At 38.5% G+C, this 27,972-nt stretch overlaps 1 protein-coding gene across 2 annotated transcripts; it reads right to left on the bottom strand.

Moving 5' to 3' along the window:
• LOC117290359 (trafficking protein particle complex subunit 11-like) lies at positions 1-27,932 on the bottom strand. Of its 2 annotated transcripts, none has more exons than XM_033771709.1 (29): positions 27,867-27,932; positions 26,316-26,705; positions 25,255-25,427; positions 25,070-25,140; positions 24,710-24,824; positions 24,371-24,470; positions 23,651-23,724; positions 23,434-23,530; positions 22,781-22,914; positions 21,787-21,928; positions 21,201-21,371; positions 20,480-20,558; positions 20,040-20,094; positions 19,442-19,522; positions 19,183-19,247; positions 18,576-18,637; positions 17,634-17,842; positions 16,256-16,487; positions 15,483-15,667; positions 10,224-10,349; positions 7,735-7,784; positions 7,087-7,181; positions 6,440-6,637; positions 5,877-5,984; positions 3,709-3,757; positions 3,044-3,152; positions 2,339-2,564; positions 1,797-1,964; positions 1-299 (listed from the first exon to the last, which is right to left on the bottom strand). In XM_033771709.1, exons 2-29 carry the CDS (start codon positions 26,652-26,654, stop codon positions 270-272), a joined length of 3,543 nt encoding a protein of 1,180 aa, XP_033627600.1. In that variant the 5' UTR covers positions 26,655-26,705; positions 27,867-27,932; the 3' UTR covers positions 1-269. The 2 variants fall into 2 exon arrangements, with proteins under 2 accessions (XP_033627600.1, XP_033627601.1); XM_033771710.1 differs by having other exon boundaries at positions 26,316-26,708; positions 27,867-27,911.
• Between the last annotated feature and the right edge of the window lie 40 nt (positions 27,933-27,972).

Here is a 27,972-nt window from a genome sequence, read left to right as displayed (position 1 = left end):
GTGAAGAAAAAAAAGAGGAAAGTCAAAACCAAAACAGAGGAAATCAGCTGAAAAGAGGAAGTCTCACATGCCTGCAACCCACACTGTTTATGGGCACACCATGGGTAACACTCTATGAAACTGTGTTTTGGTCGTGCCCAACATACCGAATCTATACCTGCTTGATTCTTTCACACCCTAAACACTTCTGGGTCACAGCTTGTACTGCACAAGTGCTGATATTTGGATAATACGATGTTCTCATCCAGCTAAAGGCAACTGATGGTCAATCAAGTCGATACCACTTTCTTCCCCTGGGGCTGTTGATAGAGGAAGACAAAATATATTAATGTTGTTGTTATGACTCTAGAACAACAATGATAAAATAAAAATAATAAAATATTAATCCCACCCGAGTATAATGCCTGTGATTTTTTTCACAGAACTTCGGGTAAGTACTGAGTATAGGCCTACAGTGCTAACAAACACACATCATTGTATATGAGTAAAAAACTAATGAGTAAAACTAATAATAACATAACAGCAACGATATTTTATAACGATACAAATACTAAAATTGAAATAGGAAAACATATTTGTAAATAACTGTATTAGTTGCCTGGATTTAAATAGAAACTACACTTAGGCCTAAACACATGAGATAACATTACTAATATAAAATAATTCAAGTTGAAATCTTTATAATGTAAAAACATACATGTCTATAAAAACGCACATGTTTATATAAACAAAAAAAAACATGTCAATAAAACGCACATGTACTGTATATAAAAAAAAAAACATATATAGATAGTCATATAAAATTCAATTCATTTCACACTTGTTGCACTTGGCAACAAAGAAAACAAGAGTTTGTAAGAAACAGTTATACAATAATGAACAAATTAAGATACAAGGGTTTTACACAAGATCATCTCTAGAGCAAAAATTGTTACAAATTAGGAAGTTTTTGCACAAAACCTCTCATGAGCAAGATACATCGTTATTACACAATTTTAATACAAGTTCAGAAACAATGTTTTACACAAACCATCTATTGTGCAAAACACAATAGTTATTACAAAAATTATAAATTGAGAAGTTTTTGCACAAAAACTCCCATGAGCAGATATATTGTTTAGGGGAGGGGAGGGGGGGGGGCTATATATATATAAATTTATGCACAATTTCAATACAAGTTCAGAAAAGGTATTTTGCACAAATCATTTCTCGTGTAAAATACAAGAGTTATCACACAAATTTAGATACAATGCTTATGTAATGATAAGAAATAATTTGCGATGAAATCATGTGAATAAATCTCTTTTAAATTATGCCGATTCTGAGATAAATATTCTGAGGGCTCAACCTTTTGGACAGTTTACTCTGTCCCATGTCAGGAGACTGCTGTTGAGGCCTTCAGTTCTTCTCAGAACCACCATCGATAAAAAGAGATTTACCTATATAGTGTCACCGCTAAATACTTCTTATAATAATAAGGACAATTTATATTGCGCATAAATCCACCTAATAAGGTGCTCAAAGCGCATGACAAGAAGAACACAAAAACAAAGCAACACTATAGGAAAGAGGGAACAAAGGGAAAACAAAAGAATGAAACAAACTACTGAAAAGCTGTTTGAAACAAATGAAATGTCAATTTGTCTTTAAATGTGTCCACGGAGCCACTATCCCGAATGTGTGAGGGGGAACTGACTCCAAAGGAATGGTCCAGCGTGTGCAAAGGACCTGTCCCCCCAGTTAGTAATAGTTTTGGGCACAGCAAGTAATCCGGAAGGAAGTTAACATATAATTACCTTGATGTAGATGTGCGAGGGCAACATTGCAGCAACTACAGGCTTGGTCATGCTAGGAGCATGGGGGATATTTAGCTGTAGTTCGGGTAGCTGCACATACCCAGACATCAAGGGGTGTAGGTTGTAGGAGAGTGACTGGCTAGAAGAGGGAAGAATCCTAAAGAATATCTGCAAGGAAAACAGTTTATTTATGTTTGTTAACTTAAAATCCTTGAAAAAGGTCAAGTTGGTGCAAACCAAACGGTAGTAATAATCTGTTTTATACAGCATTGCAGAGACACTATATAGTGACTGTCTACTAACGAGTCTTACTTAATATTCAAAATAACTGGGTTACAAAATTACTCCACCAGCAATCATATTATAACATTCACAATGTTCGTAAATTATAAAACCAGGCAGGGAGCATATAATATTAAACAAATAATAAAACAATGCATAATACACTATACTTAAATGAGCCTTAATTGAAAAGAGGCGACCACTTTGGAACGAATCTCTAATTATCACCGGTAAAAAAATTCTTGGCTGAGTTCTCTTACCTGTTTGTGCCCAGAGTACATGAAAGCCTCACTGGCTTGTATACTACCCTCGATCGTCTGCACGATGGATGTATCGTTCGTAATAGTAAACTTGACTAGCAGTGGTGATCGGACCACCCCGAAGGCTGGGATCTCTGTCTCTATGGACAGAGGTAGGGGCTGGATGCTCACTTCTGGGAGGGGTAACGTTGTCTTGACAAACGGAAGGCTCTCATCTTGGGAGTTCCTGGAGATGGGTGATGACAATTTAGTTTTAGTTAGTTTAGTTTATTACCTTTATTGCACAAACATCAAAATATGTGTACATTGTGGTGCAAAAGGGAAACCCCAAACAGTTACGCAGGCACACTAATTGAGGACCCTTAGTTAATTCTGTGGGCTGAGTGCTACAAGCACAGACCTATCAAGCTCAACTTATAGCCCAGCAAACATGTTTCAGACCGAAGCTCTTGCCTACCCAAATCTGATCTCTGAGAATGTGGATTTTGTTTCAACCGAAATGCAAAAAAAAAAAATGAACAGTGTATACCTTCCAGCACAAAGATCAAAGGGATACAAACACCTACGCATCAGTGTTGTAACTGAGAAAAAGAAAGACGAGACGAGAACAGTTTTGATGGTCATGGTCAACCATCTTAATTACCAGACCCCATTCCTACCCCTGCCCCTTCCTTACCCCTACAATGTGTATATCAAACACTGTACCTTTTCCATTCTAGTACGCAGCTTCCAAGGTTGATGAGCCCAGTCTCTGCATGGCCAGCTGCCTGGACACAAACACACTCACTGGCATGCTCCTCATTCTTCAGACAAACTAATCAAACAAAATACAAAATTGCATGGTTTAGACAAACATGCTTCAATTCAATCCACTTTTTTTCCAAATCCAAACAAATAAACAAAACACTTAGGTAGTGAATGAAGAGTAATGTTACAATCAAATGGAATAATGATAATACATGAAGTAATACAATAAAACAACATTTACAAGCAAAGGCAAAATATAAATTATGGAAAACAAAACAAAAACCAATACAGAGCACAAGGTGGTGGAGTTGGAGGGGGCCCATAAAAAGCAAAGCTTGTCGAGTATGGCCCCCATAAAGAAAAAGCAATGAAGCAATGACGCTTACACACAATCAGTCTAGATAACATTCTAGAAATATATCCCTGACTCTTTTTGAAAGGTACATTTATATACTTCCCATTCTCTAGTTTTTAGACTACACAAATCAACCTGTGAAAATGGTGTCATCAAATATGGTAGTCACTATGAAAGAAAACAACAAAGAACAGTTTGGGTTTTCTCACGATATTCATATCCGGCTCAGTTTTAAAAGAAAAATGCTGGCATGGAACTGTACACTTACCGTCACTAACTTGGGATTCAATTGTGTCAGTCGGCCTAACATCACCAGACTACAACGAAAAAGGCCAGAACTAAAACATTAAAAACTAAATAATTAACTTTTACTCAAATGAAGACAGATCTCTTCATGTATCCATGGAGGTACAGTACATGGTGTACATGTCACACCCAAAATAGACTACAACGAAAAAGGCCAGAAAGAAAACATTAAAAACTTAATAATTAACTTTTACTCAAATAAAGACAGATCCCTCCATGTATACATGGAGGTACATGACACACCCTAAATAGAGAGGAATTATCATTATGGGGTTAAATATGGACAAAGAAAAGCAGAGCAAAATATTACAATATGAATCAACAACAAATAATAATATGGTAAGTAAATACATACAATGTAAGGTTAATGAAAGGCAATATGAAATATAACAATGGTTCAGGAAATAGCAGATATATAAAGGCAGCAACATTTGTTGAAAAATACACACATAATAATAACATAAAGGCAATATGAAATGTATCAATCGTTCAGGAAATTACAGGATAATATAAAGACAACAACAATTGGGGGAAAATTACATACACATAATAATAAAAAGCGCATAAAACATTTTTAAAATGCACAGAATAGAAGAAAAAGGTTAAGAAATAAGACTGGTCACCAGGCCAGTGCTCAATCCACATGGGGAAACTTATTTTCCACATGCAATGTAAGGTACAAATGAAAGTCAATATGAAATGTATCAATAGTTCAGGAAATTACAGGATAATATAAAGGCAACAACAATTAGGGGAAAATTACACACACATAATAATAAAAAGCGCATAACACATTTTAAAATGCACAGAATAGAAGAAAAAGGTTAAGAAATAAGACTGGTCACCAGGCCAGTGCCCAAACCTACTTATGGGGAAACTTATTTTCCACATGCAATGTAAGGTACAAATGAAAGGCAATATGCAATGTATCAATAGCTCAGGAAATTACAGGATAATATAAAGACAACAACAATTGTGGGAAAATTACACACACATAATAATAAAAGCGCATTAAAAACTACATTTTAAAATACACAGAATAAAAGAAAAAAGACTGGTGACCAGGCTGATGCCCAATCCACAGTATGGGGATACAATAATAATCTGTCCCACCAACAGAGAACTAAATACACTGTAAAAGAGACCGAATTTCAAACACATTCAAAATTATCTTGATTAGCAAATGAGTTCAGAGGAAGGAAAATGGATAATAAATATACAATGACAAATTGAAAAGCAAGTACAATAACCAGTAAATAATGACAAAATGAAATATTCAATCTATGCAATTACTATAGACAATTTATCTCTATGTTTACAAACAGAGCGACCTTGTGCACTCAGGATTTCCTGGCAGGAAAAGTGCCACACTTTCCACTTGTAATTACCGCAATAAGTGTGATTTTGCTCATTTAAGTTCATTAATGTTTTGAAGAGCATACTGATTGAACTGATTTGGTTTTCGCTCTTAATGGTAAGAATTGGAAACCCTTTGTTAGATGCCTACGGCAGCTTTCAATAGAATAAAAGCATTTTGAGAAACATTTCACTTTGAAGTAATGTGATTATACATGCAGTTGTTTTGCCCCACAATTTGATTGTGTAGGGGTTATTTTTCCTGCGTGGACATTTGCTCAGGATTTTTGTTGATATCGCAAAAAACATGACCACATGTATACATCTAAACTTATTGCCCCATTTCATCTGACGTCATCATCAGAAAAATCTTGAATGCGCCATACTGGTGGGCAATTTCACTGTGCGTTTTCATATATAACTCTATGCATAGAGTATGGCGACGCGGCGTTAATACACGTAAACCTAACTTGCCCACCAACATGGTGAGCGTGGCACCAGTCGCCGCGTGTGACGCGCATGCAAGGGGTCAATATTCAATTAAAACAATCAAACACTTGCAAAAACCAAAGGTTTACTATGCCTTTAAATATACAGAGGATAGGGGTGGACTTCACAAAGAATTAGGACTAGTCTGAAGTTTTTAATATCTCCTAGGACTAGTCCTAAGTCAGGACTAGTCCTAACTTTTTGCGAAATCAAAATGCAAAATCCTTAATAATGTTTGCTTTTAGTATTTTCTTTGTGGTTGAGACACAGATATATGTATCTTACCAATTGGAGCGTAGTGTTTGAGATCATGATAGGCCAGGGTGATGTACATTTGATGTCTGTCATTAGGAGGAATGGTGTACCTCCAGATACATGATCAATCGCCTCAAACTGTTGGTGAAAATGAGAAAACAGAATTAGCTGTTGCAAACTGCTTTCCAATCAAAAGGACCTATGGTATAGTGGGAACATAGTTAACGGCCTGACGTTCGACGCTGATTGGCTCCCTCCCAAGGTGACTTTTTTGCACGCATGCTTGTCAAAAACTTGCGCTTGTATGGCACTTGTAGAACGCTATGTGAAAATGCAAGTATTTTGACAGGATTCCTCTTCAAGTGAATCCATTTTTACATGCAGGTCATCCATATCAAAAAAGGATAATAGGGGAACATGACTTGATGCCTCCTTTGTGTGCGGCCATACTTAAGTGGGGCGCGTAGAGTGGATTGGTTTATTTTAATGAACAAATTTAAAGAGGTTATGAGTGAGTAAGGAATGCTGGGGAAAAAATGACACTGTGAGGTCTAGTGTCCCAGGGAACGAGGTTGAAATTGAAGGGGTCTTACCTTGAGAGAAGACAGGTGTATTGAGACATTAAAAGGTAAGATGGTGTGCATTGAGACTGACTGTTCCTCATAGCAGGTGCAGGATACCGGTGGTAGAGCGCTGTTGCTGGATATCTTCACTTCTACGTTGTATACGACACGTACACTGATCACACGACTGCCTAGCTGGGTGCAGTGAATATATACCAACTTCTCTACCTGCATTTACAGAGCAGACAGTCAAGTTGTAAATCAATCTATGCAAAAACAGTTAGTGGCCTGATGGTTCAACTCTAGCAGAGTCTTTCTTGTTGCCACCTACTCTTTGGGATGAAACAGGGTAGTCCCCTACAGTCCATAGTGGTATCACCCACCAGGAGCCTGGCTAGTAAAGCAGAGGCCCTACCTCCCCAACTTTTACAAAGCAATCGTGGTTAAGATCCTTGCTCAAGGGCACAAGTGTCATGACAAGGTATCAAACCCACATTTTGCTGCTGAAAACACTAGAGCTTGGGTCCAGTGAGCTACATGTAGACCCCTCGGACACGACACGCCACACTATAATCTGTATCACAATTCAGTCTTCGGGCTGCGACAGGCAGATGTTTTGAATAATAACCCAGTAATAATAATTATAAGGCTTTGGGTTAAGGATTAGATTAAAGTACCTTGTTGGATTGCTTCATGGTACCTAAAGGTATGTTCTTCAGTCTCGAAGGGCAAGACTCCTTCAAGAAAGATTCTGGATTAAGACTAACTTCCGCTGCAAGGACAAGGAAAAATGTATACATGTAAGTACATAAGAAATCTAATTAAGTACTGAGTGCTTTAAGTGCTTTGTAAGGACCCATTATTGTTAATATTATTATTTAATTGGTTTGACTTTTCTAACAATATTTAAGTAGTTAACATCGGTCCAGGTGATCTGAAAATTGATATCAAGGGTCCTACTGAAAATTTTCACAAAACCTGAATCTGTTACGGACACAAGTGTCACAAACAAGTTACACACACTGAGAGCACCAAACCTCAAGTCTGGTAAAATCTGACTGGAATAAACGGTATTGCAAAATAGGGAGACTGCCAACAAAGAGAGCTCAGTAAGTTGTTGGGCCCCAGCTCGTTAAACTTGAGGTCATTGGTTCCAATCCTTCTCTAGTAAATTTGTCTTTGTTCAACCCCAAGTTGTGTAAATTAGTCATGTTAGACCTCCCAGTAATGACATGAATGACTCTTGTACACTTATCCCCGTGTGCAACTGCAGCCATGTTGACAGGATTGTGAACAGTCTAAAAGAAACAAGAGCATTAACTTACTCGTCTTCTCCAATCCTCCATCCTGTCCTTCTTGTAATCCGATTGACATGCTGTTAATTAAACCACAAAAAATAGTCTAAAATTAATACTCTTCCTACTCTCCGTCTTTTTGTAGTTGACAATAAGCTTAAAGGGAATGTACACATTTGGTAATTGTCAAAGACCAGTCTTCTCACTTGGTGTATCTCAACATAAGCATAAAATAACAAGCCTGTGAAAAATTTTGGGTCAATTGGTCATCGAATTTGCGAGAAAATGATGAGAGAAAAAAACACCCTTGTTGGACGAATTTGTGTGCGTTCAGATAGGAATAAAAGACTTCTGGCTAGAAGTCTTTAAATTATTTCAGTGAGAAATTACCTCTCAAAAACTATGCTACTTCAGAGGGAGCAGTTTCTCACAATGTTTTATACTATCAACAGCTCTCCAATGCTCGTTACCAGGTCAGTTATTAAGTTCACATTTGTTTTGAGTATTTACCAAACGTGTACCTTCCCTTTAAGTGTTTTGTCATTACCAGGACTAGAACCCACACTCTGCTGATCAGAAACACACCACGACGCGGCACAATGGTGGTCACTGTGGGAGTGCACTGTTTTCTTTGGGTGTACACATCAATATTTACCCAACTGAATATTAACCAGTTATAATATATGTCTCCCCCAGATACCAAAATAGTTTAAAAATCACTTTTGCCCTGAATGTATGAAAAACCTGAAACCTGAAAAACGGTTTTGAAAAAAATACTAATTGTAGCCTGCTTATGCAATAAAATTCTTGTAAGTTTTTTAGTTGCTGGACATGTTAAAGGAACTCGTTGCCTTGGATTGGTCGAGTTGGTCTTTGAAAAGCGTTTGTAACCGTTTTTTATAAAATGCATATCGGTAGAAAGATGTTGTAAAAGTAGAATACAATGATCCACACAAACATGCCTCAAAATTGCACGGTTTTCATTTTACCTCGTCGATTAACACGGTCGGCCATTTATGGGATTCAAAATTTTGACTCCCATAAATGGCCGACCATGTTAGTTCGCACAGTAAAAGGAAAACCACGCAATTTCGAGGCAAACTTGTGTGGATCATTGTATTCTACTTTTAAAATATCTTTCCAACCATATGCATTTTATAAAAAAGGGTTACAAACGCTTTTTAAAGACCAGCTCGACCGATCCAAGGCAACGTGTTCCTTTAACAGAACATGCAGGTCCTAATACTATGTCAGAGACTTGCAGAGACTTGTCAGAGACTTGCAGATTTTCTTAACCATCTTCTCAATATTTGAATGGACACACTTTCTGTTAAACTGTTGATGATTTACAGGACATTCATGCCGAATCACTCCATGTGTCAAAGCACTGAAGAGGGCATGAAGCATGTTGATTGTTTGATAGCGCTATTTATTCAGATAAAAGATGACTAATTGCTTCGTGACAGAAGTGGTGACCACAAAGAAATGTGATAAAGGAACACATTGCCTTGGATCGGTCGAGTTGGTCTTTGAAAAGAGTTTGTAACTGTTTATTAAAATCCCCAAGGGGGAAAGCCCACGCAATAGACCGATCCATCGCCCGAAATAGGCAGTAGTGTAGTTTCATATGACCTTTGTTATATTGGTGGGCCAACATGATCCCATTTATTTTTCAGTTGAAATTTGTTGAGGAACACTCAACTTAACCAAATACAAGAAAAAATTGATGGGATCTTGTTGGCACAGATACTTACAGTGATGAAAAAAGTGAATGTTGTGCCAATTTAGGCCAAAACGTGTGGAATGGCAATACTTTAGAAAATTTTCAAAAAATCTTTTGACATGCAAGTCGCAGAGATCCCAAGATTCTTTTTTCATTTGTCATTAGATGAAAACTGTTCTAACACTCGGTTGCCATAAAACAACTTTTTGTTGTTGGCGCGCAAGGTTACAGAGGTGCGAAAACGCAATATATTGGTAAAATTTGAACTTTGACCTCTTTTATTTCTCTGCGCCAACGAGATCCCACGCACTTTGCACTTCAATTTGTTTTAGGGATGCAAGCTCTTTCATGTGAACTTGTTTAATTCATGGGATCTTATAGGCGCGTTGAGTTATGAGGCGTTGAAAATGGCACGAGGGCACTGTTCATCAAAGGTTCAGGTGCGCGTTTTTTAGAGTCCCTGCCTGTAAGAGCCCAATTTCTTTTACTTTTGTTATGAGCCCAACTGGAGGTTTCAAAGAATGTTTTACTTTTGTTGGGATGACCTTGGCGCACATTTTTGTGTTTACAGGGAATGTACTATTCATTTCATGAAGGCTTTTAGGCTGAAACTTTGATAACTGATAACTCCCAAACCGAAAGTGTCAGCAAACTAATATTTTGGATTTATTCATTTGGTATGATAATGTATCACTCTAATTTTTAAGAAGAAGATCTGAGAACCCATGAATCACCACTTGGTACATTCTTACAGGCAGGGACTCTTAAAAACACACAAACTTGAATGTGATCTTACGTGGGTTGTGTTATAGGTTCCTCCTCATTGTTGGTGATAGTCAACTTAATGCAGTAATATTCATTGACTAGACATGGTGGCTGATGCTCCAACTTGATGCTGATGTGTGCAGGGCGTGGGAGAATGCTGCAGAGAGAATTAAGATGGGAAGAAAAGGAGAAATTAAATACACTGTTTTAAACTATTTCTGTGAGGTCACTCTACTAAAGGCAGTGGACACTATTGGTAATTGTCAAAGACTAGCCTTCACAGTTAGTGTATCTCAACACATGCATAAAATAACAAACCTGTGAAAATTTGAGCTCAATCGGTCATCGAACTTGCGAGATAAAAATGAAAGAAAAAACACCCTTGTCACACGAAGTTGTGTGCGTTTATAGATGGTTGATTTCGAGACCTCAAGAAATCAAATTCGCGGAAAATTACTTCTTTCTCGAAAACTATGGCACTTCAGAGGGAGCCGTTTCTCACAAAGTTTTATAGCAGTTTTAAGTGCATTAGCAGATTTGACAAGACAATGTACACCGCGCTAGTGTTAAGGGCGAGCCCCGCTCTAGTTTTACAGCAGATGGTGTACACATTAATACCATCAACATCTTTCCATTACTCGTCACCAAGAAAGGTTTTATGCTAATAATTATTTTGAGTAATTACCAATAGTGTCCACTGCCTTTAATGATTGTGTACAGTAGATTATTTTTAAGAATCTACACTTAACTGTAGATTTGTAACGAATCTACAGTTAAGTAAAGCATCCAAGTGGCATAGGTCTGTAGGAGAGAGCCAATGCACTAGCCATCCGTGTTGTCCTTTAATATTAATGTGTAACACCCAGGTAAAAACACCATCTGCTGTAAAACTAGAGCGGGGCTCGCCCTTAACACTAGCCCGGTGTACATTGTCTAGTAAAATCTGCTAATGCACTTTCGCACATCTAGCAACGAGGGAAATTCTGAAGACTATTAAAGGCAGTGGACACTATTGGTAATTACTCAAAATAATTATTAGCATAAAGCCTTTCTTGGTGACGAGTAATGGGTAGAGGTTGATGGTATAAAACTTTGTGAGAAACGGCTCCCTCTGAAGTGCCATAGTTTTCGAGAAAGAAGTAATTTTACACAAATTTGATTTCGATACCTCAGATTTAGATCTTGAGGTCTCGAAATCAACCATCTAAACGCACACAACTTCGTGTGACAAGGGTGTTTTTTCTTTCATTTTTATCTCGCAAGTTCGATGACCGATTGAGTTCAAATTTTCACAGGTTTGTTATTTTATGCATATGTTGAGATACACCAACTGTGAAGGCTAGTCTTTGACAATTACCAATAGTGTTCACTGCCTTTAAAATCCACTTAGACGTTGATGGCATAGCAAAGCCTTTACTACTTTGAGAACGAAAACAAACTGTTTGACTTCAATATGATTTATGACGTTAACTTTTGTGTCAACTGCTGATAACAATATTCTTGTTTGCTCAACAAACACTGGGCACTTTAAACAAACTGGGAACGGGGGTTGGAGAATATTTGATATGGATACAAACATCTTAATATTTAACTTTCGTTTTATGGAGTACACAATTGCAGATGTCAAGAGGGAGAATACAAAGTTCTTTTGGTTCAGTGTTAGGATATTCGTACAGTATGAGGGAGGAAATTACTAGCTTGTTCATCTGAACAAATGATGATGATGGAAATCTGCAAATTGTGTTGCAAAACAGTTGGATTTTAAAGCCGGGCGAAGTGCCTACTTATCGGACCATTTTTCAGCCAATTTGGTTATTAGCAAGAACTAGGCCACCCTGTGATTTTCTTTCCAGAAGTTAAAGAGTTACCAGTTTTCCTGAGGATCTGTGCATGTAAGTATTTGGTTTTCTAAATGCAAATTATTTTCTACTGCACAGTAATCTTGTCTTGGTTACAAAATCTATGTTGAAAGCTAATGGGTTCTAGCAGCAAATATCTGGTTTTGGCATAGCACCACATACATGGTTGACATGGCATGGAGCACAGGGTCGACATAAATACAAACTGAATTTACTGAAATTTATTTGTAAAAAGTTGACAACCCTTAAAGATGCTGGACACTATTGGTAATATTGTCAAAGACCAGTGTTCTCACTTGGTGTACATGTATCTCAACATATGCATAAAATAACAAACCTGTGAAAATTTGAGCTCAATTGGTTGTTGAAGTTGCGAGATAACTATGAAAGAAAAAACACCCTTGTCACGAATTTGTGTGCTTTCAGATGCTTGATTTTGAGACCTCAAATTCTAAATCTGAGGTCTCAAAATCAAATTTGTGGAAAATAACTTCTTTCTCGAGTACTACATGTACTTCACTTCAGAGGGAGCCGTTTCTCACAATGTTTTCTACTATCAACCTCTCCCCATTACTCGTTATCAAGTAAGGTTTTATGCTAATAATTGTTTGAGTAATTACCAATAGTGTACACTGCCTTTAAACAAAGAAAAGAGACAATAGCAAGATTTGAACTTGTGACCTACAGGTTTAGATTCCAGTGCTCAGAAAAACATAGGAGATTGAGCCTTTGTTTCTATAATTTCTTTCTTTTCTTGAAACAGAAAAAAGATGGAGTACAAAGTTGTGCATGTCATCATCCACATCCTGGTGTTTCTCATTGGGATACCAGGGAACCTCCTGGTACTCTGCATATACTGGTCCAAACCGGTCAGAACCAGTACCCATATCCTGATCAATGCTCTAGCAGTTCTGGATCTCTCGACCTGCGTCTTTCAAACTTTCCATTTGCTCTGGGTCTTCCGGATTGTTCAAACGCCAATAGTGTATGAGATATATTTCTGCTGTCTGGACACCCTTGTTTGCAGCACTCTGTTTGTCACAGTCGGGATCGCATTTGACCGGTTTGAGGCTATCAGCCGACCCCATCGTCGCTTCTTGACGACCTTCAGGACAAGGATTTTTATAGGCACCACATTTTGGGTTGCAGTAATGATTTTTGTACCTGTATCCATCATCAACATCCTTCCCAATCGATCAGATCTTGAATGCAAGCTTTTATGGATAATTGTGTATGACATTTCCATTGCTGTTGGCATAATTTGTTTTGTGGTAATTATCAGTCTCTATGTGAAGATCTATATGAACGTTCGGAAACGTGGACGGGTTTGTGTCGCCAAAATCCGTCATCGGAGTGCCACATTGCAACTCGCCGATAAACAAGAAGGTCTAATCGCAGAGTTGCCGAAAGGAAGCCAGATTGGACAATTGGGACTGTCATGCATTTTAGGTAATCCAGGTAACAAAGAACCATCAGAGACTAAACAACCAGTTGTCATAAACGTCATTCCTTATCAGGGCAGTCTGGAGTCAGTGGCCAGCTCTATAAACTCAGCTCCTCACAGAGTACCTCTTCATGGGGATTCTCTCCATACCCACAAGTCTCAACAACGTCCATGGAAAGTCCAATCTGAAGTTTCAAAATCAAGCAGCAGTGACAAACAAGTGGCAACTTCCATCTCATCACAGGACAGAAAGGAGTTTGGACTTCCTCTCTGCTCTCAACAGTCTCTTCAGTCAGACTCCTGTAGCTCTCTAAAGCCTTCAGACAGCATTCGACAGAACTATAACTTTGCAAACCCAAGAGAGAGCATCAGAGAAGTTACGACTTCTGTCAAGGCAAAGACAAGTCACCAGCTAGGTCACGTAGACCTTAGAAGCATTTCAGAATCAAGGAAGGGAGGACCTCATTCTAGTGAGACAAACAAAACTGCGCCTTCAAAAGGTCACAAACAAAACTTTGCAAACCCGAGAGACAGCATCAGTGACAGAGAAAATATGAACCATGTTGAGGCCAAAACAAGTCACCAGTTAGGGAGTCCTCTGGCAGTTGCACTTAGAAGCATTTCACAACCAAGTAAGAAAGGACCTCGACCCATTGACACAAACAAAAACATGGCCACTAGTCCAAAGCCTTGGACAACCGCAGCAGAGCCCAACAGACCACATCAAAGACAGCACAATCAAAGAGCATCAAGATTCAAGTTCAAGACCACAGCGATGCTGATTGCTACAACAGCCGTCTTCTTCACCACCTGGATCCCCTTCACAAGTCTCGCCATCAGGGCTCAAGTTGTGTACTGCACACAGGAGACAGATGATAAGAAAGACCTCTTCGACCTACTGTCCCACATCATCTTCATGAACAGTATCGCTAACCCTTTCATCTATAGTGTTGCCAATGCCAATTTCAGACAGAATAGCGCCCGTGTGTTGCATAAGATAAAAGTTGCATGCTGTTGTTGTACAAGTTAACTCTTTCATACGCCAATGGTTGCTAGCGACCAGTTTAAAAATCCCTTTCAGAAAAATTCAGATTGCATAGCCACCAGTTTTCAGAATGTGAAAGAAGACCCTTGAGGGTGCCATTTTGACCTATATTTTGGGGGGTCACTAGTTGAAAAACCCAGAGTTAAATGTTAATGTGTCCATTTATCACTAAAGAAAATGATGCATGAAAAAGTTAAGACTGTAGTCAGAGCCATAATTTTCTTCAAAAAATAACCCTTCTATACACTGGTACCACAGACTGCCACAAAGTACCACCGTCCAGGCTAGCATTGGGTGCATGGGTATATTCTGTATACACAGCTGGTAGAATGTGGGTTGTGTACTGTTGACTTAGTCTCTACAGTCTCCGTGAAATTGTGTGGCAAGGCACAGTTGGGGGGGGGGGGGGGGGGGGGGGAGAGTATGCTGATGTGTAATATGGGTTTATAAAATGGTTTAAATAGCAGTTTTAAGGTTTGAGAATAAACATTGGCTAGTGCTAGTCTCGGAAAAGCTTATATGTTGTTATACATATTAGATAGATTTCACTCTTGGTAAGTTACTACTGTATTTGTACATTTTAAAAGTATTCACTAAAGGCAGGAAATGAAGATTTTGAAGATACAATTCAAAAAATCTACCAACTAATCTGTTAAAGTGTTATCAAAGAAATGTACACTACACAATAAATGTTAAGAATCTTTTTGTGAGTATTTTGGGGCATTATATAACACTTCTCTCTCATTGTGCGCAATGTATCTGTAAACAATGTTTTAATTCAGCCTCCGACTGTGATGAGATTTGATTAATAACCAATTTCGATTAAATTCAATTTACTTTTGTTGGTTGGTGATAATGAACCCAAAATAAAAGAAATAAAAAAGAAACCAATCAAATACAATTTTGTATCCGGCTGTTTCTACACTCAGTGTTTTTTCCTACCTTATGCTTTGCTGAATTGAAATCCTATCCCATACCAGTCGGTCCGGTGAGGGTTGACCTCGGGTCAGGGTCACGACCTCTTGAATATTCATGAGGGAGGCAGCGTCAGCTCCGCCCCCTTGCCAGTAGAGTACGGCACAGCGTGCGTTGACCTCATCACCAAGGGATAGACACACTGAGGAGATCTGATAGGATGGGAAAGTAATAATCCCAAAATCATTTAAAAATAAATAAAAAATACTGCAATTTTTATTTTTGAAAATTTGAAACAAAAAAGCTGCATCCCCTTTAGGTGATCCCTTTGCTGCCGCTTCCCAGGCAAACTTGGGTGTGATCCCTGGCTATTTAACCTGTGTATGGCTTCTGACTGGAACCCCAAACAAAGATATTGACAAAATTGCCAACATAGGACTTGATAACTCAATTGGCAACCTTAAACACTGTACTAGCAAAGAACCCTTTGGATAGACAATGAAGGGAGTTTAAATGTTTGATGTGGGAGGAAAACCCAAGAAAATGATTCCCTAGGCAAAACCCACGCAGGCACTGAAAACCCAATCCACATAGTGCCCCATGTGGGGATTTGAACAGGGGTCCCAGAGGTGAAGTACAAGGCAAGAAACCCCTACGCAACATGAACACCAACGAGTATCTTGGGCATTTGACCCATTATAGGGCTAGAAGCTCAGCATCATAATCCGGAGGTCATTGGTTCAAATCCCGCTCTAGTCCTTGGGTGGTATAACTGCAACTATTTGGGCATTCAAACTTACCTCTAGTTTCCGTCCGACATCCTCGGGCAAGACGGCAAACTGAAACTGATGCATCTTGACCTGTCCTGGCATGAGGTACAAATCACCCTGGGCTTCGGGCGTGGCGATAGCAGGCACGCCCTCTGGAGAGGCTAACGGGCGACCATCCGTCACAACGCACTGGGCGTTGTAGGCTGGGTTACTCAGCTGGAGGGTGAGCTTGGAGAACTGGATGGGGAACTGGCAGGAGGACCTGGTAGGGCGGAGATGGAAATGTTGTCCGAAATCATTTGAACGTTTTTCAAAATGCATTGTAGGCATACAGTCTATGAATGTTTCGTGTTTGTATGGACACATACATTTGGACTTCCAAAGATACAGTTTTTCACCGGTCCCCATTTTTCACAAGCATGTTTCTATGTCTTAAAACTGGAAGATACGAGAATGGTCACAACAAGACCACACAGACAATACAAGTGTTTAAGCGGCTCTATGACGGAAAAAAAAAATAAAATTGATATATCTGTGTACAAGATGCTCGTAAGATCTGTTCTCTGCTGAAGGAAAATGTTCCATGGTAGGTCAGCATAACATACTGTAAAGCATACATGTGTGTAGTGCATTAACTACCTTGACATTTGTAGTATTAGTGCTCTGCGTTTAAGACAAGGTTCAGATAATACATGAAAAATGGGTCAGTCTGGCGGACCTCGTATTAACTAGAGTTGACTGTATGTATATTTCATATACATGAATTAAAATGTTATTAAAATTGACAAACTTTGTGACCCGAAGGTCAAATTACAATATTTTGAGTCATTGCAATAGTTACAAATTGATATGACATATAAAATATCTAAAAAAGTACAGCCAAAAATCCAAAAGAAAAACATAAAATAAAAAAAAACAGATTGCACCCACACCTATAAAATGACTTAAAGGCAGTGGACACTATTGGTAATTACTCAAAATAATTACCATCATAAAACCTTTCTGGATTACAAGTAATGGGGAGAGGTTGATGGTATAAAACATTGTGAGAAACAGCTCCCTCTGAAGTGACGTAGCTTTCCAGGAAAGAAGTCATTTTTCACAAATCTGATTTTCAGACCTCAGATTTAGAACTTGAGGTCTCGAAATCAACCATCTAAACGCACACAACTTTGTTTGACAAGGGTGTTTTTTCTTTCATTATTATCTCGCAAACTCGACGACCGATTGAGCTCAAATTTTCACAGGTTTGTTATTTTATGCATTTGTTGAGATACACCAAGTAAGAAGACTGGTCTTTGACAATTACCAATAGTGTCCACTGTCTTTAAAAAGAAACACTGCAGGGAAAAGGGGAATGAATTTATTAAAAGGGACATATACATACTTGTATAGATCCAATACTTACCTCAAGCACACTTCCAGCGTAATCAGTTCATCAGCAGTGCATTTGAGGCTAGAGAACCTGGCCTTACACTCTACAAACGGCACCAGGTTCCGCATCTCCACCTTAAAGACTGTTGGTGTATTCTGGGGGTTACATTTGGTCTTCCAGAGCTGGCGAGCCTGCTCAACGGCATCGGAAGCACAACCGTGCTCCGGCTCTGGTGGATTGTTCTGGTTAGAGAGTGAGATAAACAAAGAATATCTTGTCAGTATCAACAGTGCCCACACGTACATGGGCGTACAACCCATCGGTGCAGAAAAAAGTGACAGCTGCTTTCCAAAACTCAGGCAAAACAGTGGAGAAAATCAGGTATCACAAGATATTTTAGAGCTTTAGAATTAAAGGAACGTTACAGAATTGGTGTCACAGATTTACATAAAACTTACACGGTCTAATGATGATGACAGTAGAAAACATCCCTTGAAATATTTCTGAAATGTTATATTTCATTAGAAATAAATAATCTAATTTCGCATTTGGAGTTTTTCGCTCGGTGAGCGTTTTATTCATTTTTGTTTTGGCATCGATGCAATGCAAAATTTGCAATTGGTTTTTCACTATTCTCTCGTGACCCAAATGGCCGATAGATCTCAAACTTCTACAGGTTTGTCAGTTTATGTATATGGTGGATTACATAATGTGCTTATACTGCCAGCAACTTTTTTTTGCTAGCAAAACCAATTCTGTAATGTTCCTTTAAGGTCGTGGGTTCAAATTCCAACCAAGTAATATGCTTGTGATGTTTTTCCACAGAGCTCGGGAAAGTACTGAGTATACAGTGCTAACACACATCAGTGTATACATCAATTAATATTAATTCTTTCTGAATTCAAACTGTTCAACCTTGAATGACCCCCTCTTGTGGTCATTCATGTCCATGATCTGTATATGAGAGATACTTACCGATAAGACTCTGATTAGGTTCATCTGCACACGAGTTCTCTCTTCTGGAATACTTTGTGAAACTAAACGGAATTTCTCAAGTCAAGGTTGAAAACAAACTTTAGCTTTTCACAGCTTAATAACTATCAATATTCAAACACTCATATTAATATAAGGGAACCGCTTAAAGACGCTGGACACTATTGGTAATTGTCAAAGAACAGTCTTCTCACTTAGTGTATCTCAACATACGCATAAAATAACAAACCTGTGGAAGTTTGAGCTCGATTGGTCATTTGAGTTGCGAGATAACTATGAAAGAAAAAACAACCCTGTCACACGAAGCTGTGTGCATTCAGATGCTTGATTTCGTGACCTCAAATTCTAAACTGAGGTCTCGAAATCAAATTCATGGAAAATTACTTCTTTCTCGAAAACTACGTCACTTGAGAGGGAGCCGTTTCTCACAATGTTTTATACTATCAACCTCTCCCCATTACTCGTCACCAAGCAAGGTTTTATGCTAATAATTTTTTTGAGTAATTACCAATAGTGTCCACTGCCTTGAAGCAAAAAAATAAGAGAAGGCAAAAAAAAGAAAGGTTAAGGTAGTGTAGATTAAGGATACATCTTCCAAGAATTTCCAGACATATTGTGACATATTCCTCTATGCTTGCCACAAGATACGCACATCTGAAAAAAAGACAATAAACATCACAATATATTGCTTTTAAAGACAAAGGAGAGGCAGTTATAAAAAAAATTACATTGGCTAATTTCAGTCCAAACTTATAGGGCACAAGATGGGAAACTCAGGCTGAAAATTTTCAGGCAAAACAAAATTAAAAGCACAGCAGTAAATAGAGAAATTCTTTGCTTCTTCTTACCTGAGTGAAGTACCAAGTATTGATGTAAGGAGTGGCCACCATCTTTCCAGTCTGTAGTCCCATGTCACACGACCAAGCAACCTACAGTAAAAAAAGACAATTAAGTATCAAGTTTATTGATACAAAGATAATACTTTATAATCACAACCTTCTAAAAACTTAAACACATGAGAAGAATACATTCAGTCAATCATTATAATTTTCATACAAGTATCAATCCTCAAAAAAAAAAGTATTTTGTCCGAAAAAGCATTTTGTCTGAAATATTGTCAAAGTTGAGAAAAATCCCATTTGCATACCTCCAAAATCACTGTTGTTTATTACAGCACCCAAAAGGATTAAGAATGTGCACAAAATCCCAAACAAAGAAACACTGTCTAATAATAACAATGGTTACATTCATATAGCACTTTATACTAAAAATAAGTTTCTAAGCGCTTCACCAAGAAAATATAAACGATTAAGTGAGCAAACAGGAAAATTAAAGCTAGAAATATACAATAATGATACAAAAGGTACACAAAATATACAATATAACAGGCTATTTATGTAGAAGAGACAAAAATCATGGGGTAATGGTTGAGCTGATTGGACTTACGTAAGTGCCTTGCTGTAATCCTTAGCATGGTAGTACTCCTCTCCCATCTGGACCACTACACAGGTAGGAATCAAAACAAAATATTATACAATGGCTTTACATGAGCTCTTAAATTTGACCAACAGTTGACATACCCTATTATATTAACACTATACATCAATGATTGTAATGCTTAAAATTAACCCTGTATACTTAATACTAAGATAAGGGGTTAGCCAAGGGTCTCCTAGCTATGTTGGCAGCAGAGTGCACCATATCGCCTCTGGGATAAAGAATATTATTTTATTTTTTTACCCATACACAGATATGTGTTAGCACTGTATACTCGGTACTTTCTCGAGTCCTGTGATTTATCTTAATAAAATATACTAAATTACATGTAGTTTAATATTAAAAGAAATGATGCACAAACTTCATAAAACATATATCAGTAGACTTACTGAGAGAGCGTTTCATGCGGGCAGATTTGTACTTCTTGAACTGCGCCACAGCACTGCTCAACAACGGAATGATGATCCACTGTACACGCACAAAGATAAAAAGCTTACATTGAGAAAGATGCTTTACTATAATAGACCCTTCCCATGAAATATGTAAATTGCACGTAGCGCGTGCGCACTAACGTTTTGGTTGGCAAAATGAGGGAACATCGCGCCGTTTTGTACACGGCTAATGGGTGCGTGACGCAGACGCGACTGGGCGTCTGCTTAGTGCACAACTCTATGGCGTTTGCCAACCAACAGGGTCTGTACGCATGCGTGAATGTAATTAGCATATTTCATGGGAAGGGTCCACTAATATTTCTCTTCATATAGGGATATAAATGGGTACTTAGGAGGGTAGAGGTTGATATTGGGCATGAAACAGCCTTACGAGCCCCGAGGCAGCACAGGGCTGTATACTCCCCAGGGAGCTGAGAAAGGTTAAAGGAATATTATTTGCCCAATGACCAGGGCACAAATTTAAGGCACATTAAAATGTTTTTGCCCTATACAAAAAACTACTTGTAATAAATAGATGTTAAAATTGCATCGAAATAAAGAATATTCATTATTGTTTAACCCATATACACAGATGAAGAAGGAGATATGTGAAGACAAAATCACAGGCATATTACATTATGTCACATGAATATAGTAATGAGAGGGTTCATCTACTCACGGAATGATCTACTTGCGATTCCAGAAACTGCAAGGCTAGGATTCCTTCTTTCTCCATCTGAGGGTCTGGTGGGTCAATACTCTGATGACCTTGTCTCCAAGGTCGCTGACCATAGAACTCTAGATTCTCACTATCCTCTAGAGGATTGGATGAAGGCATGGCGGTAGCTGCCTGTAAGCAAACCCCCACAATATAGTTTAGATCTCCCCGAACAAAGAGGAACAAAGGTTACTGGAATTCAGGCTCAAAATCTCCCTGTTTTGGGTTTTTTTGGGGGGTGTTTTTTTTTTTTTTTTTTTTGGGGGGGGGGGGGGGGGTTATTGTGTAGTACACTATTCAACATTCTCTGATGCCCCAGAGAGCAAATACAGGGCTGTGACGTCAACATTTATATCGCATTCGCATTCACATTCCCAGGAAGTATGAACCTGGCTTAAGGAAGCAACAAGAAGTTAAACAAATAAAAATAATTCCTAGTGGTTTATAACTTGACATCTTGTAGTTAACTTGATAACTTGTGGTATACCTTGTTGCTTATAGTTATAACTTGGGAACAGTAAAGATTTTCATTTTGAATTGTGCTTACATGACATAATCCCCTGCAGAGTTGTTTCCTAGCTATAGCATGATTAGCCGCCACCTGATAATAGAAACCTGGATGCTGGGTCTGAATAGCTGTCAATCCAAGCTTGATTGCCTCCTCAAATAACTCACCAAATATACTGAACCTGAACAAGAAAGACAACAAAACTCGCATCAAATCTCAGCTGGTGTGTTGTGGTCGAGCGATCTACATGTAGGTCACCGGACCTAAGCTCAGGGGCCAATTTCATAGAGCTGCTTAAGTAAAAAATTTGCTTAAGCACGAAAATAGCTCACTTATTTTACACATGTTACTGGCCAACATTTCATGCCATATACATTGCTTGTGACTGGTATTAAGCTGTTGTTTACTTAGCATAACAATTGAGTGGAGTCTTGGCCGGTAATCTGATTTTACTAAGCAAGGATTTTTTTGCCTAAGCAAATTTTTGTGCTTAAGCAGCTCTATGAAATTGGGCCCTGGTGTTGTCAGCAGCAGAGTGTGGGTTTGAATCCCAGTCCTAGCTGTAGCTGTATCCGCCAAATATTGGACTAAGTACATTGACACAAGCCACTGGGTTTCCACATAATACCAGCTGTATTTAAACAGAAGAAACTCATTCACTGAATGCTAGCCTGGTAGATATGATTCTTTGTGGCAGTCTGTGGTAGCAGTGTATACATGTACATGTAGGAGGGTAAAGGATTCTTATTTTTTGTGAATCAAGCAGCACTGTACAGAACTTTTTCAGCTTCTACATACTATAATTTAGTAAAAACATGTCAAGTAAGAATTTCATTGTGGCATCTGTGTTTTCTAAGGAAATGATTACTCCAGAATCTCCAAAAACTTTCAGAAAAATAAAACAGCAGGTGGGCGTAGACAACTTTATCAAAACACCGACCTGAAGATGGGTCTATGACAAACCTTAAAGCAGAAAGAAAAAAATCATTACATACCACAGGCCTGATATATGGAAATAAAAAATTTAACTTACTGTTTGGACATCCATGCTGAGTGCTCAAACGCCAGCTCAGCACATCCCACTTTGTTCTTGAAGAGATCTACATGCTTACGGAACTGGCTGATGGCATCCAACGGTGTATTATGAAAGAAGCACAGACGACACACCTGGCAAAGAAAATACATTAACGCTTTCAAAGGGATGCGTTTGGCAATCACTCTTAAAATTAAAGGCAATTTAAACTATTGGTTAGAAGCCCACAGCAGCTCTCAATTATATAAAGCATTTTGAGGAAAAAAATATCACTTCTTATGTCGCCAAATTTGAACCCGAGAAGCGTTACCGCAGTCATGCTGCTCAGACTATGTTTTCCTATTAGGGATTGTTCTTCCTGCATGGAAATATTCGCTTCGGATATTCGGCAATATCTCAAAAACGTGACAAAATTTTCACATGTTAGTTATTGTGTACATCTACATTTATATGGGATTAAAATAATCGAACGGTTACAAAAAACCAAAGGTATTCTTTGCCTTTAAAGGGAAAGCTCATCATTACTTTTTGGAAGATTTAATTTAATTCCCTTCTTAGTTTTGTACTGGTACTTGACTAATACTCAGCCACCTTTGTACTCCATAGTACTTAATACAACACTAAGCAATTGTAAGCTAGGATCAATATATTACCTTGTAGTTGATGAATCCAGCAATGGTCTTGATTTCTAACATGTTGGTATCGTGTGCTCTTAGCTCAGTCAGATGTGTGTAGGCTACCTTGTATTGTCTGCAATAATAAACATTTATGCATGTAGCATCAGTATTTGCCGAGTGTGATGCTCATGGTGTGTTTTATTATTCTCAGAAAAGGAGAATAAATACTGGATTAGGTTTGGATAAAACTCACTTGAGTGCTCCATGGGTGTCCTGTTTCAGCTCACTGAAGAAAGCAAACTTGAAGGCGTGTCGCACAAACAATAACTACCATGACAAAAAGACAAATGTATTTCAAACGTCTTGCATCCAGACTAGCGCGGAGTCTCCGCTCACAATCGGTTATAAACACTGGTCATTATCAACGGTTTAAACACCCCCACGTGATGCGCTCTCCATCAATAGGAATAGCGAAACTGTCTGAGGTATTTATGAATGTTTATTAATCCCTTGTCACAATAGTGGTTTACTTTTGTGTACGTTTACCCAGCTTGTACAAAGATACGACGACAAGACACTGATGTTTTGAAGGTAATAATAATAATAAATAAAGCAAAGATATAGAAATTTATAAAGCGCAAACACAATAGCAGAAAGAGTCCGCCTCAAGGCGCTGGAAAAGAACAACAATAAAAGTCTGGAGCAGACAAACTTAAACAAAGCATTACTAGGTAAAGTAATTTAAGGAATCTAGATAAAACAGAAAGCTGACAATAAGTTAAAATGTTAATCAACCAGTTTAAAAAGATGAGACTTACAAAAGTTAAAAACAATGTCAAAGTCATTAATACTGATTTAAAAAAAGTGGACAATGCAAAACAGCATGGTGTGTTTTTTAACAGGAAACCAGTGTGAAGTACTGGAGAAGTTTAGAGGTGTGTGTAAATGATGAGATCATTTCTTTCTATCTGACCTGATGGGTGGTTCTGTTGAGGAATTCCCGATGTGCCTTGACTCTCCTTGCCTCTGTGTAGTAATAGCCTTGAGTCAACTCGTAGAATGCATTCTCAAGTCTGTGGTTAAGGACAAGAGACATGATTGGCGAATTACATTCAACGTGATAGCTCACTGATTGCAAAGTTTATACCAGTACCCAGGGCTCAAAATTTGACACTGTAGTTGTTCACATTGTCTTAGTGGTTTGTATTGATATTATTAAAATAATATGGGATCAGGAAAGCACCCCAAATCTACATTTTGGGCTCCAGAATAAACTCCCTAGTATCCTAACATTTTGTTCATTTCTTCTTACCTTATGGTGTATCCCAACAAGTGATCAACACATGGTAGAACAAATAGTGACTTAGCTGAGAGCTCACAGGCAGCACACAGAGCAGCTGGCCTTTCAGCTGTTTTCCCATCCTCACCTGGAGTAAAGAATAAAGCCCAAAACCAAAGTTTGAAGCAAATTACGTGACAAATCGTGAAATATTTTCCAAAAGTTAATAATAATAATAATAATAATATCGAAGTCTTATATAGCACACGTATCTACCAAACAAGGTACTCAAGGCGCTGAGTATATACAAACTTTCAGAAAGATATGTTATTGCAGTGATGAATTTTGAGACCCAGTTTAGTTAACTTTGTGTTCTACTGTCTTTGAACTCACCTGGTGGTAGTGGAGCATTCTTTTGAATAAGAACGACCGCAACACGTGTGCCTCGGCCATGCAGGCTAGTTCTAAAATAAGACCAATTTGCAAAAGAAACATGTAACAAATTAATGTGTTCATGATCAATCTATCACTAAATAAATTGTGTATGAAAGGGTTAATTACTAGTGATGCTCTCCTACCTGACGACTTCTACTCTAGTAGCACACTCCATCTGGCGTTCCTCCCACATCGGTTCATCCCAGTCCAGATCAAAGAAGACGACCACCAGAGCAGGGACCTCTTGAAGATGTTTCTTCATCCAGCTGCCCTTAATGATCCCCTTAGGAATGTACCACTCATAAGACGTCCTTTGCTGTGTGGGATTGACAAGGAAGAGCATTTTAAGATATATGGCTAATTAACTCATAAATAAATATTAAAGGTTTGGGCTCAGCCATTGTGTAAAATCTCTCTTGAGTAGTGTTGTCTCTGAAAAGAGCTGAGTGGTCTTGAGGTTTCCAACAATATGAAGAACAGGGGTTCACCCCAATGCTTCTGACATGGTCGGCCGCATTAATGTGCTGCATGTCATGTACGTGTTTAACAACACTTACAAAACGGGTCGTGTAATTTCAAACATAGCGCTGCACGCCTAAGAACAAAAATAGCGCAGTCTGACAACACTTCAAGTGTGAAAAGTGCTATTAGGACAAATAACAAAAAATACCAGTTGATCGTCCGGATTTTTCAAAAAAAGAGGAGGATGAGGGCCTTACTATTTACTATTTTTTTTCAAGCTGGCCGCTAAGTATTTCAAATCAAACAGGCCACCAATACTTCAGTTTGAATCAACCGCAAACTTATTTATACATATTAGTTGCCTGTGTTAACACTAACACTAACAGGGTCGGATAACGATTTGCTGGTAGGCATTCACTAATATTGTTTTATGAAACAGACGGTTACAAGTGTTCGAGAGCATCAAGTTAGATTCGGTAAAAGCTCCTAGGCCAGTCCTTTTGAAAAAACGGATTTAAAAAAAGGATGCGGGCGGGGACGATCAACTGGTGTTTTTTTTATTTGGCCTTTTAAGAACTGCATAAAAACACCAGCTGTACTAAAAGAACAACCCCATGCATCCAATGCTAGCTTAAAATGTATGGTATAGTGTGGAAGTCTGTGGTACCTGTGTGTAGAAGGGTTCTGAGGTAAAGAAAGAAACAAGTTCATTCATTTCAGTAACAATAATAGATCAACATACCTTTGATCTGCATTTAGGATATTCATGATCAGCAGGTAGTGCCTTAAAATACAATGGCACTCTGTCCGGGCGTCGATTAGCACTGAACGAGTCCCAGATAGCCCGATGTACAGCATTATAAGTAGCATCCAGTCCAGTCAAGACAACCACACCAAGGGGTCTGCACATCAACTCACTGGGCAGGTCCCCGGGGCCGTTGTTAAGCTGGCGGGGACTGCATGATGAACCAAGGCTACTGGAGCTACTTGCTGGTTGTTGGGAGATGACTGTCGGGGCGACTACACTGCCGCTGCTGTTAGCATCGGCAGCGGATGGAATTAAAGCGCTTTCTGAACTCATGATTGCCTTTTGTGAGAGCTGTTAAACACATCCCAACCAAGGCTGAAGTCACTACTGACAATAAGAGAAAAAAATTTAAGATTAAAAAAACTCATGGTTATGAGCTGAAGGCATGGACGGTAGGGATTGATATTCCTCTTAAAGGCAGTGGACACTATTGGTAATTACTCAAAATCATTATTGGCATAAAACCTTTCTTGGTGACGAGTAATGGGGAGAGGTTGATGGTATAAAACATTGTGAGAAATGGCTCCCTCCGAAGTGCCATAGTGTTAGAGAAAGACGTAATTTTCCACGAATTTGATTTCGAGACCTCAGATTTAGAACTTGAGGTCTCGAAATCAACTATCTAAACGCACACAACTTCGTGTGACAAGGGTGTTTTTTTTCTTTCATTATTATCACGCAAGTTCGATGACCGATTGAGCTCAAATTTTCACAGGTTTGTTATGTTATGCTTATGTTGAGATACACCAGCTGTGAAGGCTAGTCTTTGACAATTACCAATAGTGTTCACTGCCTTTAAACTAGATTGCAGGACGGAGGAAAACTACTCCTAGATCTAGAACTAATAATTATATATATAGTATGATGTTAATTCCACTATCGTCTCTGTTAATGGAGACCATAGCGGAAAGAACCTCATCCTCATAGTTATATTCATAGGACTCAGGAGTAGTAGAGGGAAACATGCACCATCAGAGAGATGCAGTTACTGGTGTACTAGCTATTCCGGTATTCGTTCCCTGTATAATTTTCATGTGTGCTGTACATGCCGTGTACAATAAAAATTACAAAACTATACAATACAACAATACAAATGTGTTTGTTTCATGTTTGGGAATTAACTGAAAACATTTGCATGAGATTGGAAAGTCGGCTTTATTTTTTGGTGCTGATGAAAAGAGACCCCAACATGCCAAAAGGTCAAAACAATGAGCATTCTCTGTCTGAAATAGAAATTCCGCTCGCGCTCTGGACTATTTTATATAATGCATGGAAAATTTCGCGGACGGCGAGTTGCATGGTATTTATAAACTCGTCTGTTCGTCTCGTCTGCTGACGTTCAGTATTTTCTTCCTCTTCTCCACCAACCATGGCCCAACCATTTTGGTTTTAACACAATATTAAGAGCAGATTATTGGGGTTTTAATGCTCAATGAATTCAAAGGTCGTTATTGATTTAATACCAGAAGAAATAACAATAATTACCTGAATTACCTGACGCCCATTCACTGGATTTACTGTGTCTTGTTTTTTGTGCAAAATGAAAATGTGTACAAAAACACGGTGGCAGAATCTAGCGCCCTCTTTTGAA

Source organism: Asterias rubens, chromosome 5 (assembly GCF_902459465.1).
Source record: "Asterias rubens chromosome 5, eAstRub1.3, whole genome shotgun sequence".
NCBI lineage: Eukaryota > Metazoa > Echinodermata > Asteroidea > Forcipulatida > Asteriidae > Asterias > Asterias rubens.
This window is presented reverse-complemented; position numbering and strand designations above follow the sequence as displayed.